A 17066-nucleotide genomic window follows, 5' to 3' on the forward strand; every position below is an offset into this window, starting at 1 on the left:
GTTTTGTTTTTCATATTACTGTATTTTAATTTTCCTAGTAAAGAACTGTTATTCCTATTCCCATATCTTTGCCTGAGAGCTCCTTACTTTCAGTTATAACAATTTGGTGGGAGGGAATTTACATTTTCCATTTCAAGAGAGGCTTTTGCCTTCCTTAGCAGACACCTGTCTTTCAAACCAAGAAAAAAGTAAAACTCTTAAGTCAGATGGCTGCAAAAAAATTGCATGTAAAATTTTTCCCACATGCCAGTCTCATTGTTCTGTACTAGCTACTTGAGCTGCACAAGCAAATATCTCCTTTAAAGCTGTTTCAGGGGCTTGCACAGACAGAGGTGCCTCTGTAGCTCCAGGTACAACATTGCTGGGGAAAGGTGTGCACTGAGGATCCCATTCTCTTCACCATGTGCCTGGTTGCAGAGTGGAGCAAACTCCTCACTCTTGTCCTAGGTCAGCAAGCTTTCATCAAATTAAGGGTAGATTAGTGAAACTAATATACTGTAGGACTATAAAGGGATTAATCTAATATAAATCTTCACCAGGAAAAAAAAAACAGTGTTAAGATTTATTTTCAAGCATTTTATTTACCAATGAGAAAACAAGCCTCCCTTTTTTCCCTGCATCATTAAAAGTCTCTTCAGAATTCTAACTGCTTAGATTTGGCATGTAAAATCCACTGTACTACAGCTAACCTACATTCTCATAAAAGCACGTATTTTAGAGCAGGGCTCAGCCAGTTTCCCCATTTGTAGATATCAATTACACACGCAAGATATGTGCTTTGCTCTCACTGACAGAGTGTTTTATGTATAAACATCTTGACCAGCACTACACTGTCAGTGGATAGCAGACTTGGTGTGTTTTGGCTGAATTTCTGAAGGGGAAAACTGTGACTTGCACTCTAAATATTTTTTCTGGAGAATGGATTCCTCCACACACTATGAGCATCTTGTAAAGAATACAAGTAAACATTTGGGAAGGAATTCGATGCTTATGGCAGGTATTGATTTGCCAGCCTTGGAAACTGAACTCCCTTGGACTCACTGCACAGCATAGATGTGGCTGTGTGAGCTCTGCAGGCCAGCCGTGTTCCCACCACACCACTGCTCCTGCTGCAACAGCAAGGAGAGAATCAGAGAACCCCAGAGCTGAATAGCTTGGAAGCAATCTCAAAGATCATCCAGTGCCACCCCTGCCATGGGCAGGGACATCTTCCACAATCCCAGGATGCTGCAAGCTCTGTCCAACACCACCAGGGATGGAGCTGACACAGCTTCTGTGAGCAGCCTGTGCCAGGCCCTCACCACCCTAACAGCCAAGAATATCTTTCTAATATCCAACTGAAACCTGTGCTCTGTCAGTCTGAAGCCATTCTCCCTTGTTCTGTCACTCCAGGTCTTTGTAAATAGCCTCCTATTTTTCTTGTAAGCTCCCTTTAGGCACTGCAAGGCTGCAATTGGGTCACCCTGAAGCTTCTCTTCCCCAGGCTGAACAAACCCAACGCTCTCAGCCTTTCCTTCCGGCAGAGGTGCTCCATCCTTCTGATCATCTAGGCAGCCTCCTCTGGACTTGCTCCTGCTGGTTGATGTCCTTCCTGGCTGTGCAGGCAGCTTGTCACAATGTGCATTTCTGGCGAGTTTATTCAAACATCCTGACCACACTGTGTTCAGGGATGCAGTTCAATTGAGCTAGTATTTTATCTTAAAGTTAAAATGTTCAATGTTCTGAAGTGGCGTTGTTGTAGGAATTGTAGTTAGTTTTTATTAATATTGGTAGAACTTTGTTTAATGAATATAAGTAATTTTGTTTAACTGCTTCTCTTTCCTTACTCCCAGAATGCTGCAAGAACCTGTGCTGCATCTGGGCTGCTGGATCCCAGATGTAAGAGTCAGGGCTGGGTTTCTGCCTGGGAACAGGAGATGATGCTTTTGACATGTAGGAGGGCAATGAAGGCCTTTGAGAACATTAATAACATTACTTGATGCTTCTACAGTGCTGTGCCTGAGCCTGCTTAAAGCTCAACACAGACTATGAGTAATTAGTGATCTGGATGTCTCTGAAATGATCAGCAGCAGCATTTAAATAATCATTAAAATACAATTAGCAACCCTTTAAGCAGAATGCTGTCGTTCAGAGCAGTCTAATTGGTGGCTCGTGGGCCAGTGCTGGACAACAGGAGGATTGTCTGCTTCTCCAGCTCAAGGAGCACCCTGTCCCAGGAGTGGTGGCCGTGCCTCTGGGACATGGGAAAGCCATTATGCGACAGGAAAGGGAACAGCACAAAGTAGCCCTTGTGTACAGGCCATGACTTTAAAAAGTCTGGATTTATGGACCTCATTTCATCCTGTGTGCTGATTCAAGCAGGCACAGCCCCAGAATTTTGTACTTTGCAATTCAAATCAATTTATTTTTTTTTTTTATAGTTCCATTGTAGACTCTGCAGCAAGAACTGTAGGGATGAAATAAGGGCAGACCATGGTAAGACAAATAATTGAGTGATCCACCTCTACAGGTGATGCACAGGCAGACCATGCTACTGGCCAAGACAAATTCAGTTGCTGCAGCAGACTGAAAGTGGAGATCTGGCTTGGATGGTGCTCCCAAACCTGGCAGCCCTACCCCACATTTAGGCAGATAAATCTGTTATTTCCATGCCTCAGATACTTGTGTTAATTGCATAAATGCCAGCAAAAATGACATGTTTTTAAAGTGCTGAAGTGTAAATAGCTGTTCTTCTGAAATGGCCACAGTAGATGTATTTTAGCTCAGATGTGCTCTTGTGATACCACTGGGAAGTGCATCTTATCTGTTATAATACCAAGCTGTAGCATTCTATTAGTATATTTTTGTAATATCATTGATGGTCCTGCAAAAATTGCAGTGGAATAGGCTTTAAATACAGGCTTTTTCTATGTCTCACACAACAGCCACAGGAACAGCACACTACTGTTCCAGGTTTTTGAAGAAGCAGCACTACTGCTCCCCACCAGCTCCTGGAGCCTGTTCCATAATGCCCTTATTATTTATGCTTTTTCTCTTGAAAATTCAAGTTTAGAACTTAAAATTGTAATGCTTTTGTTTCTTAAAACTAATCAAAGGCAGCGAATGGCCCTGATGCAATCTGTGTAGTGTGTGCTGTAGCTGAGCATCCACAGCTGTGAAAGCGCTGCTTGTTCTCTGAAAGGATGAATTCTTTCAGGCAGTGTCATTGCCTCCTCCTCCTCCAGCCTGCTTCTCCCAGGTGCTTGGAAGACTCACTGCCAGTCATTTTCTTGTCCTAAAGGTTTCCTGGAGCAACACCATCATTTACCCCATATATGCCCAGGGCCAAACTCCTCAAGGGTGGACAATCAGAAATTTTGAGTTTGAGCATAGCAGTGGCTCTAGTAAAGTATGCTACCTTTTGAATCATCTCTTCTTTGGATTGTGTGGAGACTGAAGGTATTCCCAATTAGGGCCCTGTGCCCTCTCCCCTCTGTCAGCCTTTTGGCCACTCCCAGCCTGTTTCTCTGTTGGCCCCATGCCCTAACCCCTCCCTTGTGACATCCCCATGTTCCCTGGAAATTGGTCTCTGATGCTCTCCTCACCCTGCTCAATCCCATGTATTTAACTTAGACCCTTACAAAGTACCTGGCCTTTGTTCCCTGAACCACAGACAATGCACACGTGTGGCTGAAATAAAGAACTACCTGAAACCCCAGCAAAGGCTCTTCCTGCTTCTTGCTTGCTATCATCCTAAGCAACACCAGATGCAACAAGATTGGTGGTGCCTAGAGAGCTGATGCTGATGGAGAGACCCATAAGTGTTTTAAATAACTCAGTGAGATGCCTTGTACATGCACATCTTTGTCCTAAGAGGAAAATGGTCCCTCCGAAGCATCATGGATATTTGAAAAAAGTTGTTGTATGCTTAAGCAAGATAAGTGTTTGTTGATATTTTGTGGAGATACCTGAACATGGAAAACCTCCTTCTCTAAATGTTGTGTGACAGTGTATATTTTAATTGCAGCCACATAAGAGACAAGGCATGTCACACATGGTAGCAAATATGATGACACAAACTCAGAGCAAGATTGCAACAAATGACAAATTTTATCCCAAATGCTTTTTTAAACCTCAACAAATTTTCTTCAATTTCTTTTATTTTTGCAAGTTTTTTTGACTAAGTGACAGGCATACCTAGAACTGCGAGCCCTGAAGTAGCAGTGCTGAAAAGCACCTGCCCACACGGTGAGCCCATGGCCACTTGCAGACCTGGCAGCAAGGTGAAGCCTGGGAGCTCTTCTACAGCAGCAAGAATGGGGCAGCAGCTCCACAGCCAGATGCATCAGGCTAAGAAAAGAGGAGAAATATTAAGGGAAATCACATCAAACAAGTGTTTCCCATAGACAATGTATGTTTCTGTTCTTCCCACACTGATGCACCTTTCAGGCCACAGTGGCTAGTCTGTTCCACAGTCTGTGTCCATGTTCCTTTTGCTGTGGGACTGACTTCTGTTAACAGAGGAACCAAGACTAAACTGATAACATGCATCTCTTTTCTTGTTCTGACATGGTTATTCGTTAGTTGTTCCTAATGACTGTTCAGTTCCTTCCTTTGAGGGAGCCACTCCTAATTCTCTTCTGTTCAGGTAGGATAATGAGTCACTGACTTTAGTATCAACCACTATTAACCCTTTCTTTATACAACCAACATATGGGAACTGTGGAACACATTGTGTCTTGGTGCTGAGGAAGAAGATTGATTAATCCTGCAGACTTCCTGCTGCTGGCTGATCAAAAAACACCTTGTTTGCCTCATGTCTTTGATTAATTGCTTTTTAAGTCTAGCTTAATCTACCTGCTTTTCAGAGTAATTTTTTCCCCCATAAATTTAACTTACTTTCCATAGTCTTCTCATCTGGCCAAACTTTTGGTTTGTATTAAATAAGTTCTGGAAGTACCTTGTTTCCCATTATGCTTTTCCCCTCTCTCTTATCTTTGGGGTGGGAGGGTTGTGTTTGCAGCTGGGCATGAGCCAGAAGTGCTCAGTTCTGCTGTGCCTCCCTGACTCCAAGGATGCTGACAGCCAGGCTCCTAGTGGCACATGCTCTGGACTGGTTTTCTTCCTAAATAACAGAACAGAAAAAAACACAAGAAAAGTTGTCTTTTATTTATAGATTATTTGCCATTCCTAACCCTACTGAACCTAAAGACTCTGTGAGACAATTAACAACAATCAGTGAATTCTTGACTCGGTTACTGCTCACAAGGCTGCTTAGAGAATGGCTTGCTTGAGATCAAGCTTTGCATTGTTGGAACATTGGATACATGCAGAGCAGTCTGAAAGTCTGCTTTTTAAGCATCTCATGTATAGCAGTACTTGTTATTCTGACCAAATTTTGGTGATTTTTAGGATATTTGAAACTCTGCAATTCTTTTTCCTTGATCCATGTTCCCTCCATTAGCACTACTGGCCTGCTACCATGTTTTGTGTATTCCTCAAACTGTTCCAAATAGTTTTATTATTTTTATGTTATTGTAACATATCTATTTTTATATGGTAATCTAAGAATTCTAAGGGAAAAGTAGTTCAGAAAGAGACCTTAAGAACACTCTCAGATTACTGCAAAAACAGACTTCCAAGAAGAAACATGCACTTGTAATTGATTATTTCCACAGCTTTTCCAGTATTCTTTTTCCCTTCATCCTGATGCTGCATCAGTTGAGCTTGGACAGACCCATGGCACTCACTGCCTGGAAGTGTGCTGGCCCACTCCTGCTGCAACAGCTACTCCCTGCTGGCAATATTTACAGTGGGTGCCAATCCAACCTGACTGAAATCTCATTAACAATATGCTTTTCCTCAATAATAAAATATTAATGTGAACATACAGCATCAGCAGCTTGACGTTTCCTGTAGTTTTCCAACACCTGAACAGCAGAGGACTGCTCAGGTGCTATGGTATTATTGCAACGATAAACTTGCAGGTAACCTCTGAAGCTTGGGCACTTCAGCCTTTTAAAAAATAATGTCATCTGGTAAAACTGAAGACAGGCAATTCCTCAGTGCCTGTGCAGTGAAGAGCAGGTTTCTTCCAGCAGTTGATACTACAGAGTTAATGCTTATGCTCATTTACCAGTTATGGCAACAGTTTGGCTGCTTGGTGGATGGCAGGTCTCAAGATGAAAGCAGTTGCCATTTCAAGCATGTCTAAGGTGAAAAGGCTGCCATAATCATTGGGGAGACTCAATCAGAGGGAGGTGACTGTGTATCCCTATTCAGCACTGATGTGACCTCACCTCAAGTCATGTGTGCAGCTTCAGGTGCCACAATATTCAAGAAAGATCTAAAGCTATTAGTGTCCAAACAAGGGCTATGGAAATGGTGAAGGGCCTGGAGGGGCCCTGTAAGGAACAGCTGAGGGCACTTGGTTTGCTCAGCTGGAGCAGGAAGATTGAGGTCAGAGCTCCCCGGGGCTGCAGCTCTGATCTCTGCTCCCTGGGACAGGGACAGCACCCAGGGAATGGCTGGAGCTGGGCATGGGGAGGGTTAGGGTGGATAGCAGGGAAAGATTCTTCCCCCAGAGGGTGCTGGGCACTGAACAGGGCTTGGTCATGTCCTCAAGGCTGTCAGAGCTCCAGGAGCATTTGGACAACACTCTCAGCACAGGGTGGGATTGTTGGGGTGTCCTGTGCAGGGCGGGGAGTTGGACTCGATGATCCTTGTGGATCCCTTCCATCTCGGGGTATTCTACCATCTGGAAGCTGTAGCAGCAGCAGCAAACGGTCAGCCGGGAGAGGCCAAGGTAGCCGGTCACTTTTACCGGAGGCGCTATGGCCAGGTCGGCGCGGCACCAGGCCGGGAACCCCGCGGCTCCCCTGCCCGAACGGAACGGCTGCGGGGCCACTTCCCTGTCACGGGCGAGCACCCCCGAGCAACAGGTGCCCGGAGCGCCGCTCCCCTGAGCGGGGCTGATGGAGCGCCGCTGCCCGGCAGCGCAGGGCAGGAACGGGACAGGACCGGACCGGGCCGGGCCGGGCCGGGCCAGGCCAGGCCGGGCGAGGCCGATCCGGGAGACCCTGCCCCGGCTGCCAGCGTCGCTCCCCTCCCCTTCCCCGCCACTCGCTTCCGCCGCGCTCCCGCGCATGCCCGGGTTATGCAACGGCCGCGGTGAGCGGGCCGGGCCGGGCCAGAGCCGCAGGGCAGGGCAGGGCAGGGGGCCGTGAGGGGCTCCGGGCTGCGGGCACGGGCGGCGCCGAGGCCGCTCCGCTTCCCCCGCGCTCCCGCCGCGGCCCCGCGCGGTGTGTGAGTGGCAGCGGCGCCGCCGCCAAGTCCCGCCCGTTCCGCTCTCGCTGCCGCAGGCGGCGGCGGCGGCGGGTTGGCTTCCTGCGCGCCCGGCCGCTCCCCCGCCCCCCGGCAGTCGGAGCCGCAGCCGCCCGGATCCCCGAGCCATGGCTCTGTAAGCGCAGCACATGGCGGCCGCGGCAGCCATGAGCCCCCCACTAATTCATACAACTCCCCCCTGATCGGCCACCGACGGCAGCCAGCGCTCCCACCCGGCTCCACCGCTCCCACCGCCTGCCCGCCGCCGCCGCGCCGCCCGGCCCGAGCCCAGATCCCGCTGCTGCCGCCGCCGCTGGGCCCCCGCTCGCCCGCCCGCCGCCGCCGCCCGGTCCTCACCATGGGAGTGCAGGGATTCCAGGACTACATCGAGAAGCACTGCCCCAGCGCCGTGGTGCCCGTCGAGCTGCAGAAGCTGGCGCGGGGCAGCCTCGTGGGTGGGGGTCGCCAGCGGCCCCCCCAGACCCCCCTGCGCCTCCTCATCGATGCCGACAACTGCCTGCACCGGCTCTACGGCGGCTTCTACACGGACTGGGTGAGCGGCGGGCAGTGGAACCACATGCTGGGCTACCTGGCGGCCCTGGCCAAGGCCTGCTTCAACGGGAACATCGAGCTCTTCGTCTTCTTCAACGGCGCCCTGGAGAAGGCCCGGCTGCACGAGTGGGTGAAGCGCCAGGGCAACGAGCGCCAGACGGCGCAGCAGATCGTCAGCCACGTCCAGAACAAGGGCACCCCGCCGCCCAAGGTCTGGTTCCTGCCGCCCGTCTGCATGGCGCACTGCATCCGCCTGGCCCTCATCCGCTTCCACATCAAGGTGAGGAGGAGCCCGGGGTCCCCCCGGGGGTCCCGGCGCCCCCTCCCCGCTGCTCCCTCCCGGCTGCTCCCTCCCGGCTCCAAGATGGCAGCGGGGGCTGCCCGCGGGGGGAGGGAGGGCACCCTCAGCCGCTCCCCTCAGCGCCTCAAAATGTCGCCCAGACCCGCGGGGGCGGCACAACTTTCGGCGGCCCAAATCCCCGGGGGATTTTGACTTATTTACATGGCGCTGCCCGCTGCCCCGCCAAGGCTGGAGGCCGGGAGGCCTCGGCGGGGCGACCGGCAGCGCCCATGGCCCGGCCCGGCAGCAGGGCGGCTTCTGCCTCCATGTTCTTTCGCTCCGTTGACTCAAAATGTCCCTTCTTGCCTTGTGGGCTGTGGTACCGCAGGGGAGAGCGGGTGGGCGAAAAGCATCTCTGTAATTAATTATTGAGGGGAGGAAAAAAATAATTAATCAGTTTAGTTCTCGCGCAGGATGGATCTGCAACAAGTTCCCGGCTGAGGCGAGGTGTTTTAAACTTGGGCTGAAGGGGGAATGGCTCGCTGCAAAAAACACAGGAGTGCCACTTTTGGTTTATGGAGGTTTTCGTGTTTTGCTCAGCGTTTTCTCAGTATCAACAAGCTTTTAAAACCAGTTGTAGACTAACTGGCTCCTTACTCCATAGCAGCAACACTTCTAGTTTGTGCAGTCAACAGTGTGCCAAGCTGACAGTCCTTCTTTTAAACTCTTTAAGGGGCAGCCTCAGTTTTCCAGCCCCATAAACGGCCCTTCATGTCGGAGCCAGGCTCCATGGCCATCTTGCGCTCAAAGGCCACGATTTCAAAGGTTGCAGGATATGACTACGTCGCATCTCTCCGCACGGCGTTCCTGATTTACAATGGTTTCTGTTCAGCCGAGCGATTGTGTATATTGAAATACAAGATGCTGGAAAAACAAGCCCAGGGATGAAGCTGCAGTTTTAGGAGTTGCCTGCTCACCTTCCTGCTGGGGACGGAAGAGCAGCAGGAGGGAAGCACATACTCGTTGGCTTTATTATCTTAAATTACTTTTGTATGTAGAAAAATATTATATAACCTTCGGAATTGCTCGATCACTAGGAGCAGCTTAATGTTATTTGTCCTTTTGGCAGATTAGAAAAGTTCTGGCTGGGCTGCAGCCCTGAGGTATAGAAGCCTCTCTCCAAGGAGCTCACCCCACAGGTGACTTTGGGTGAAGTTTCTCCTAGTTCTGCCAACAGGGCGGGAATCACTGTTGCTCCCTCGCAGTGCCCTGCTCGCTGGGCCTGGCCCATCCGTGGAGGAACACGGAGCTGGAGCACAGCCATCCTGAGTTCAGCCTGCTCAGCGCTGCAGGTCCCACCCTGCCCTGGCCCCGGCCGTGGCAGGGTTGGGTCACTGTGCCAGGCAAAGCACGTGTGGAATGAACTGGAAGTGGAGGAGAAGGTCGTTCTTGCAGAGCACGTGCAGGTCTGCCAAAGAAGATGCCTTGGGCTTGGCCTTATGGCTGGGTCTGCTGCAGTTGTGTGTTTTCCTGGTCAGAGTAGAAGCCAAATGGTGTTATGGTTTTTGAATGGTGGGAATTTGCATGATAAGTAAAACATCCTATCATTTGAACTTTTGGGGACTTTGTAGCTAGGAAATACTTTTGATTCTTTCAGCAAAAAGCTGTAGGGCCCACTCAGTGAAGGTCTTTGACCTGTTTGTGGGTGCAATTATAAATTTGTTTGGTTTTTTTTGTTATTGAGACTTAGAGATCATTAGTAAAAGCAACGAATGGGGTAAAATACAACATTTTTTTTCTTTTAATGTATTAAAGTAGTGACTAGGTTTAATGCAACATGGAAATGCATAGTACCCAACAGGAAGCCAGCTGTTTTGATATCAGTGGGAATTTGGTGTTTGCAGTATTTTTGTAGTATGTTGAAGTGGCCATTAGTTTGCTAAGCATTTTCTGTCTCAGACCTGACTCAGGTACATTGCATATCAACCAAGTGGTTGTATTTGACAGCAATATCACCTGTTGCATTTTGTTTACTTTCTAATGCAGCTGCAGCATTAGCTCCTTTATGGTTTCTTGGTGACAGGCCTTATTCCTAATCTCTGGAAGTACTTACAGCAGTGTGAGCACACTCATACTGAGTCCTCCCTTTTCTGTCATTAAAAAAATTATCCCAAACTTGAAAAATCTCAGACAACATCCCCCCAGTTTTGATGAGAAGATTTGTGAGGTATATATTTGTCTGTGTGGGGTTAGCCCTGGGAGTTGGCAGCTCATTATCAGATACTGAGCATGTGGAGGGAGAGGTTGTTGCTGTCCACACCACTAAGCCACCACCATGCATGTCCCAACTGCAGTGGTTGTCTGCACTTCTCGTCTGTCCTGGGGATGGGAAGGATATCAGCAATCTCTGTTTGATGCCTCATTTTTTGAGTTGTCAAGGAACTTGGTGGATAAATCTAGTTGTAATGGATTAATTTTCAGGTTAGGAAGGATATTTCATGGTTATAGTGGTCACATGCAAAATACACATCAAAGATACTGCTGAGGTAAAGTATTTGCCTTTTCTCCTTCTTCTCTTACATGATTCATTATTTGCTAAATCTGCTTTGTTACATGTATCTGTTTCCTCCCTCAGTTTTATTCTCCTTCTCACTTTGGTGTAGCCTTCCTGATGGGCACAGAGCAAATGAATCTTAAAAGTGTGATTTTTATTTACACATGCAGATCATTTTTGAAATCTACCTATTCATAAGACAGTTATTAAACTGTAGTGCTTTCTCACTTTGTTTTGAGAAGCTGGGTTGGAGATTACTGATTCGCTTTAAATATGAAACTGATTTTCATATTTTTAAAAACATTTGAGTCTGGAGTAGGTTTCTGTGTGAAGCTAGGAACTGGCCTTGAATTTAATCCATTTTGGTAATTAGAGAGGAGAAAAAGTAGTGTCTTCTATCCAGAACAATTATAAATCACTCACAGATGGTTTCAGCGAGATGTAAAAATAACAGGTTCCTCCAGGTTATAACAAATATCCTGTGGGTTCTTAGTTTCATTGTGACCTGGTGTTTTGCAGTTTGGGGGGAATAATTCTTAAACTTCTATGCAATGTAGGTTTGCTAAAATTTAAATAGGCAGTGGAGTTCTTAATAACTCAAATACTTAAGGGAGGCTGTTACGTTCTCAGTACCTAAAGGTGCTCATGTGTATTTACTCAGGCATGATTCTCTCTTTGTAAGCCAGCACCCCTAATGTTTGCACAAGATTTAGATTTGAAAATTATTCCAACCTCCTAGCTGTGATTTCCACCATGTCCCTCTCCCTGGGTTGCTTCTGAAGCCTGAATGCTCCTGGGTACCTCTGCTTTTGTGAGAGCCATGAGACATTTCTCTGACTTCCATGTTAGAGTTTTACCTTGTGGGTTCACTATACTTTGGTAAATACATCTCTTTTCCCTGTGATGGTTCAGTTATTTGAACATGGATCCTGGAATTCTCTGAACACACAGCAGCTTTGTGCTGGGTTAGAGAGCTCTATAAAATGGGGAGGGAATTGGAGGCTGTGGAGGTAGAGGAAATAGCTCATAGAAAATCAGAGGAGCTGCACACGGAGCTTCCTCTTGCGTTATCTGCACACCCATGTCACACCTAGTGCTGCAGAAGGAATTCTCACTTGGTTTTTTTATAGATCAGAGCTGCTTGTTGTTCATGCAGAGAGGTTGAGTTTGGAAATATGGATGTAATTTTATTCTATCCACCCTTAATTAAAAAACATTGGAGGGATTTTTCTAATTTAAAACCTGTGAAGACTGGTGGGTGGGGGTGGGGTGAAGCCTAAGTTGCCTTTCTTTGGTTAGGAACTATGTAAATCTGATGTCTTTAAATATTTTTGGGAAAATGTATAGTTTCTCCCACACCTTATGCTAGATATGAGCATCATTGTGAGAAAAATTCTTATGTGCATTCTTCTCACAAACAAAGTCAATTTCAAAAGCAGTCTATCAAGGAAGTTTCTGAAGTAGTAACGTTTTCTGAAGACTATGGAATAGGAGGATTTAGGAGTAGGGAGAGCTTAGTGAACTGGTGTTTGTTTTCAGGAAAAGGTGTGGTGCTGTCTGTTCTGCTGCTCAGGATCTGGCTTGAAAAGGAACATCTCAGAAAGATGCACAGGACAAGTAAAATTTGACGTACCTCTCCGGAATACAGTAGTTCAGCATCAGGTTCAGCAAGTGCAGGACAAGAATAGAAGAGGAAGGGTCACTGTAAACTTGCTGTGGGTGTCTGCAGGGACTGCAGAGTTTGGGACCTTGTCTCCTGTTTGGCAGAGGAAATAAAAAGCCTTGCTAGCACTAAGGCTGTAGTTATTCATGCATGCTGTGGAGATTGAAGCTAGTAGTTTTGTACTAGTCTATTTTGGGATAGCTTGCTATCTACATTGTTGTTAAAATGCAATACCCAGTGAGGGTGGGTTATACCAACACCCAATTCCAAGGGGATTTCTGTATTACGGAATGTGTGGTAGAAGAATGTGAATGGTAGAAGAATTAGGGATCCAAAGCCCTCAGCTGGCTGTAGTTGAGTGTGCTTGTATGCACTCTGTAGTTGCAGCAGTTCTGAAGGTGTGTTGGAATGCAGGACTGACCTGTCCTCATGAGATTTTCAGTTTCAGTATAAACTTCTTGATTAGCAAGGGTTCCTTTTATATTTCCAACATTAGGCATTGGCCCATGTCTCCCTGCCCATCTGTTCAAGTCATCTAATTTTTGTAGCTTAAAATATGTGCTTTGCTAGGCAACAGGAGTGGCAAGGTGAAGTTTGGGTTGAAGACTCTAAGCAGTTTGCACCATCAGATATAGCTGTGCATAAAGGGATAAGCTGAAGATGGAAAGGAGAAAAAAGGTGGCTTAATACAACAAGGTTTGCATTTGAAAAGTCAACAAAGTTATCTCTGTTCATCTGGGGTTGTGTTTGGCCTGTTTAAAAGAGGGCCAAAAAACTTTGAGGTATCATGGATCTGCTTGATCGTGGGGGGCATTTTCATGTGCTGAACTGCTGGAGTACCCACAGCCTCAAGGCTTTCCCCATGACCTGGTAGAGACACTGGAACAGTAATGTCTTAGTTCAAGTGTTCCTGGTAATAAGCAGTTTTGTCAGATGAGTTCACTACTACACGATGCCACTGCAGCGTTCAGGCTTCCAGAAGCATGTGCTGTGCTTCTGAGTGCTCCATACATCATTTCTGTATGTGCTGCATCACTGGATTTTTTAAAATTGCTTTAAAAACATGAGTGTTTTGAATTCACATGTATAGTTACAGAAAGACCCACAATACTGTACGAATTGTGATAAATCAGTGCTGCCATTTACACCGAAGTTAATTGCTCTGTCTTCCTCTATAGGTTGCACAGAGCATTGAGGATCATCATCAAGAAGTAATTGCTTTCTGCAGAGAAAAAGGTTTCCATGGTTTGGTTGCATATGACTCCGATTATGCATTGTGCAACATCCCTTACTATTTCAGTGCCCATGCCCTAAAACTGAGCCGGAATGGGAAAAGCCTCACAACAAGCCAATACCTAATGCATGAAGTTGCCAAGCAACTGGACCTGAATCCAAATCGCTTTCCTATTTTTGCTGCTCTTTTAGGTAAGTAAAGATGCTGCTAGTCAGCCTCACAATTTCAGTTTCTATTAACTGTTTTAAAATAATGTGTGTGTAATTTGACAAAGCACCTGGGGAAAGGCATCCCTTTGTTCCAGACATTTCTGCTATGTGAGGTGGACTGGATGTGTGAGGTCAGGCATGCCCAGTTTGTAGAAACCTTCAAGCAATGTAAATTGTGGTTACCCAGAAAGAAGAGTTGAAAACAAGGGTTCAGCAGAGCTCTGCCTAACCAGAATGTTCTCTGTGGGTGGGGGAAATCAGGGCAGTTGTGATTCTAGTTTGGGTCCTGTATAGTGTGTGAGGTCTAGTTTCAGTGGTACAGTTTCCAGACTGGAAGTATGCTTTTGTCCTGAATTCTACCTAAAAATAACACCTATGGAGTAAAGGTGCTTGGCTTGCTGGGGGTTTTTTTCCCCCTCAGAAACGAGTATTGGACAAATACAGCAGCATGTCAGGTGAAACAGAAATATGCTGAGCTATAATTGAGTAAAACTCTGCATTTCTGAAAGCACAAGTCACCGACATTGTACCATTCCACTGGTTTTGGCTGTATACTTTCTTAACACTCCTACTTCTCATGCTCATGAATTTCTCATACTTAGCAGTATAGGTGGGAATGTGTCCAGTTTCACATTTCTGCTTAAATGGGACAGTTTTAACACACTCTATTTCCTTAGCAGTGATAGAGAATAACTCTCATTCTCTCTTGGACAGAAGAGTGAATTAATTACTGACAAAGTTGACCCAATGCATAAGATTTATTTACAGTAGCATTCCAAATGCTTTTTGGGAGCAGCCATGTTCTTGATCTTGTCGTGCTGTGCAAACAAATTATGAAAGCAGGATTTTCTTTTCAGTTTCTCACTCACTTTGTTTCAGTATGGGTATGATAGAGAAATAAAACTTCTTTGAAAACTCTGAATGAGAGAGGCTTTGTGTTACTGTTTTAAATGCTAATATTTTAGCAGTCTTTGACATGGTTCCCTGTCCAGGAAGGCACCTTCTGTGTTATGAAGGAAAGAACCAATGGATCTTGCAGCAGACGGCAACAAGTATTTGACTGGTTGGAGTTGCTTTTTGTTAGTTGGTGTTTTTTTCTGCCTGCACAGGTGTAGGGAGGGAAGACAGAGGGTTGGCTGAGCTGCCATTGCAGGAATTGCATGACAGACTACTATTGCTAGGCTTTGTTTTGCAGTCTATAAATAAGATGGGGCATGCCAGTTCAGTGAGTAAGGATTACTGCTGGAAAAGCAGTTTCCCAGTTGCAGATATGCTTTATGGACTTCATGGGAAGTGTGGCTTTAAGTGGCCACACAATTCCAGCTGCATGGCCTGCTGGGGCTTTGCTTATATCAGACAGTAGGTGAGAAAAGTTCTGATGAAGTTTCTGAAGGCTTTGCAGTTTTATGCAAGAAGCTCTTAGTTGTTTTTCTGTCTTGTCTTTCATGACCAAATATTTTTCAGCATGTTCTTAGGAGAAAGAAATTGGAGGTAATTTCACATGATTACTCTAGAGAGATTTGGTAGCTTTCCCCCTTCTCTGTCAAAAAGGTTAAAAAAACCCCACGTCAGTTAGAAGTTTATTTCTGAGTATTCCTTTGCATTTCTTGTGTGTGTGTATTCAGTATGAGTAAGCAGAATAGAGTAAAGTTCATGGAAATCAGGATTAGAACAGAAGATACTCCAATGATCTTCATGTGCTTGGGGCTTTTGTGTTATTTTTATATGAGTGAATTTTAGGAACCCTAAGTATTTGGAATAGAAGGTGGTTATGTAAGCTGACAACACATACAGTTTGGCTTAAAGTACAGGCAACGTGTTTTAACTTTTGCAACCTTGGTAATATAGTAACTTTTTTTTTTTTTTTTTTTAATAGAATTGTAAGTGCCTATATGCATATAGTTGTGTGTGGCATGGATTAAGTTTACATTTGGGTAGCTCATTTTCTAATCTAAATTTTTATATTTTTGTTGAATATTCGAGGTCTTGTCTGGCTTTACAGGTTATTCTGGCCTTGTTCCTTTGGGTCTTTTTTGATCTGTTAAGTAGAATAAAGAAAAGCACAATGGGAAGGAATGAGTGAGAGTTTGATGACATGGGAAGGCATGTGAATATTTTCTGGATACAGCAGTATAACTCTCCATGCTAGTACTTTTTGTAGGAATAAAACAATGTATTCTGAAATGATTACACTTAAGCAGGCCCAAACTATCACTGTAGCTGTGATATCCATGTTCGTCTTTAGGGCTGCAGATATAATTCCCTGTATCCAGAGAACTAAAGTTTCTTGGTGTTCACATTCTTTCTTGTCGTTAACTTCAAGAATTAATTTGGGGAATGCTGAAAAATGAGAAACATCCTCAAAGTTTCAGTCTCACATTGAGCAGTTGGAGAAGCCTGAGGAATGATGCTAAACTGAGCAGTTAAAAAATTGTTCTCAATGGCAAGCGATTTGGGATTGAGTTCTGTTCAGGGATAAAGTCTCTATTGAAATATTCCCTCAAAATGTTTTTCTGACTTTATCAACAAGACAAACTTCTAAAGATTGCTTTCAGATCAGGTTCTGTGTACACTGTGGCTGGTTGGCTTGGTTTACAGTTTTGGGGTTTTTTTCCTTCTTACAGCTTTTCATCCAGAAGGGGTTTATAGTTGTAGCACCCTAATAAGAAGGGTATCCTTAGCATGGGTGGTTAAAATGTGGTCTGGATACTGCATCCTCCCAGCATGCTCTTAAGCTACTGATGTAAATAGGGAGTTGATTTGGGTTATTTTGTAACTTCTAACTCAAATACTTCAGAATGATTTTAAAAAAGAAGAGCAATCCAAGCTTCATCAAGTAGAAAAACAAACCCAGTGTGAGATATAGGGCTTTAATTCTGTGAACTCTTTAGAAGGGGCAGAGGCTTCAATTAGTATCTAATTGCTGTAAAAAAAAAAAGGTATACACTAAAATAAGCCATTAAAATGGGAAAAATCAATATATGTGGAGGTTGTTCAGCCAGGTCAAGAAATAGAGGTTGCTTATGTAACGCTGATCTCTTTCCCACTGTGACAGCACTTTGTAACATGTTTAGTTGTGGAATCCTGTTCTACTCCTCAGTAAGATTTTAGAACTACATAAGTACAGGCATCGCTTATAATTGGGCCACAGAAAATACTGTTGCACTTCAACATACATAGTGAGAACTGATCAAACACTGCCTATGTGTGTTCTGAGGGGATGAATTAACTGCAATTACAGATGGAGACCAAACAAAATTGAGATTTTGGTG

At 45.4% G+C, this 17066-nt stretch overlaps 1 protein-coding gene and 1 long non-coding RNA gene across 6 annotated transcripts in view; one reads left to right on the forward strand and one right to left on the reverse strand.

Moving 5' to 3' along the window:
• Positions 1 to 3975: 3975 nt before the first annotated feature.
• LOC306807696 lies at positions 3976 to 7784 on the reverse strand. 2 transcript variants are annotated; one of them, XR_013775787.1, is made up of 3 exons: positions 7660 to 7784; positions 4940 to 5104; positions 3976 to 4329 (listed from the first exon to the last, which is right to left on the reverse strand). It is a non-coding gene; the product is annotated as an uncharacterized lncRNA (long non-coding RNA). The 2 variants fall into 2 exon arrangements; XR_013775788.1 differs by having other exon boundaries at positions 4879 to 5104.
• The window catches only part of FAM120A (family with sequence similarity 120 member A), a 47555-nt gene continuing 37631 nt past the window's right edge, over positions 7143 to 17066 (forward strand). For 2 of the 4 annotated variants that reach the window (XM_079317505.1, XM_079317506.1), the window contains exons 1-2: positions 7145 to 8134; positions 13530 to 13776. In XM_079317505.1, the coding sequence (XP_079173631.1) occupies positions 7661 to 8134; positions 13530 to 13776 (721 nt within the window). In that variant the 5' untranslated portion in view covers positions 7145 to 7660. Of the gene's footprint in view, positions 8135 to 13529; positions 13777 to 17066 lie in introns of all 4 variants that reach the window. The other 2 variants (XM_079317508.1, XM_079317507.1) reach the window with 2 other exon arrangements.

The sequence above is a fragment of the Erithacus rubecula genome, assembly GCF_903797595.1.
Source record: "Erithacus rubecula genome assembly, chromosome: 13".
NCBI classification, from domain to species: domain Eukaryota; kingdom Metazoa; phylum Chordata; class Aves; order Passeriformes; family Muscicapidae; genus Erithacus; species Erithacus rubecula.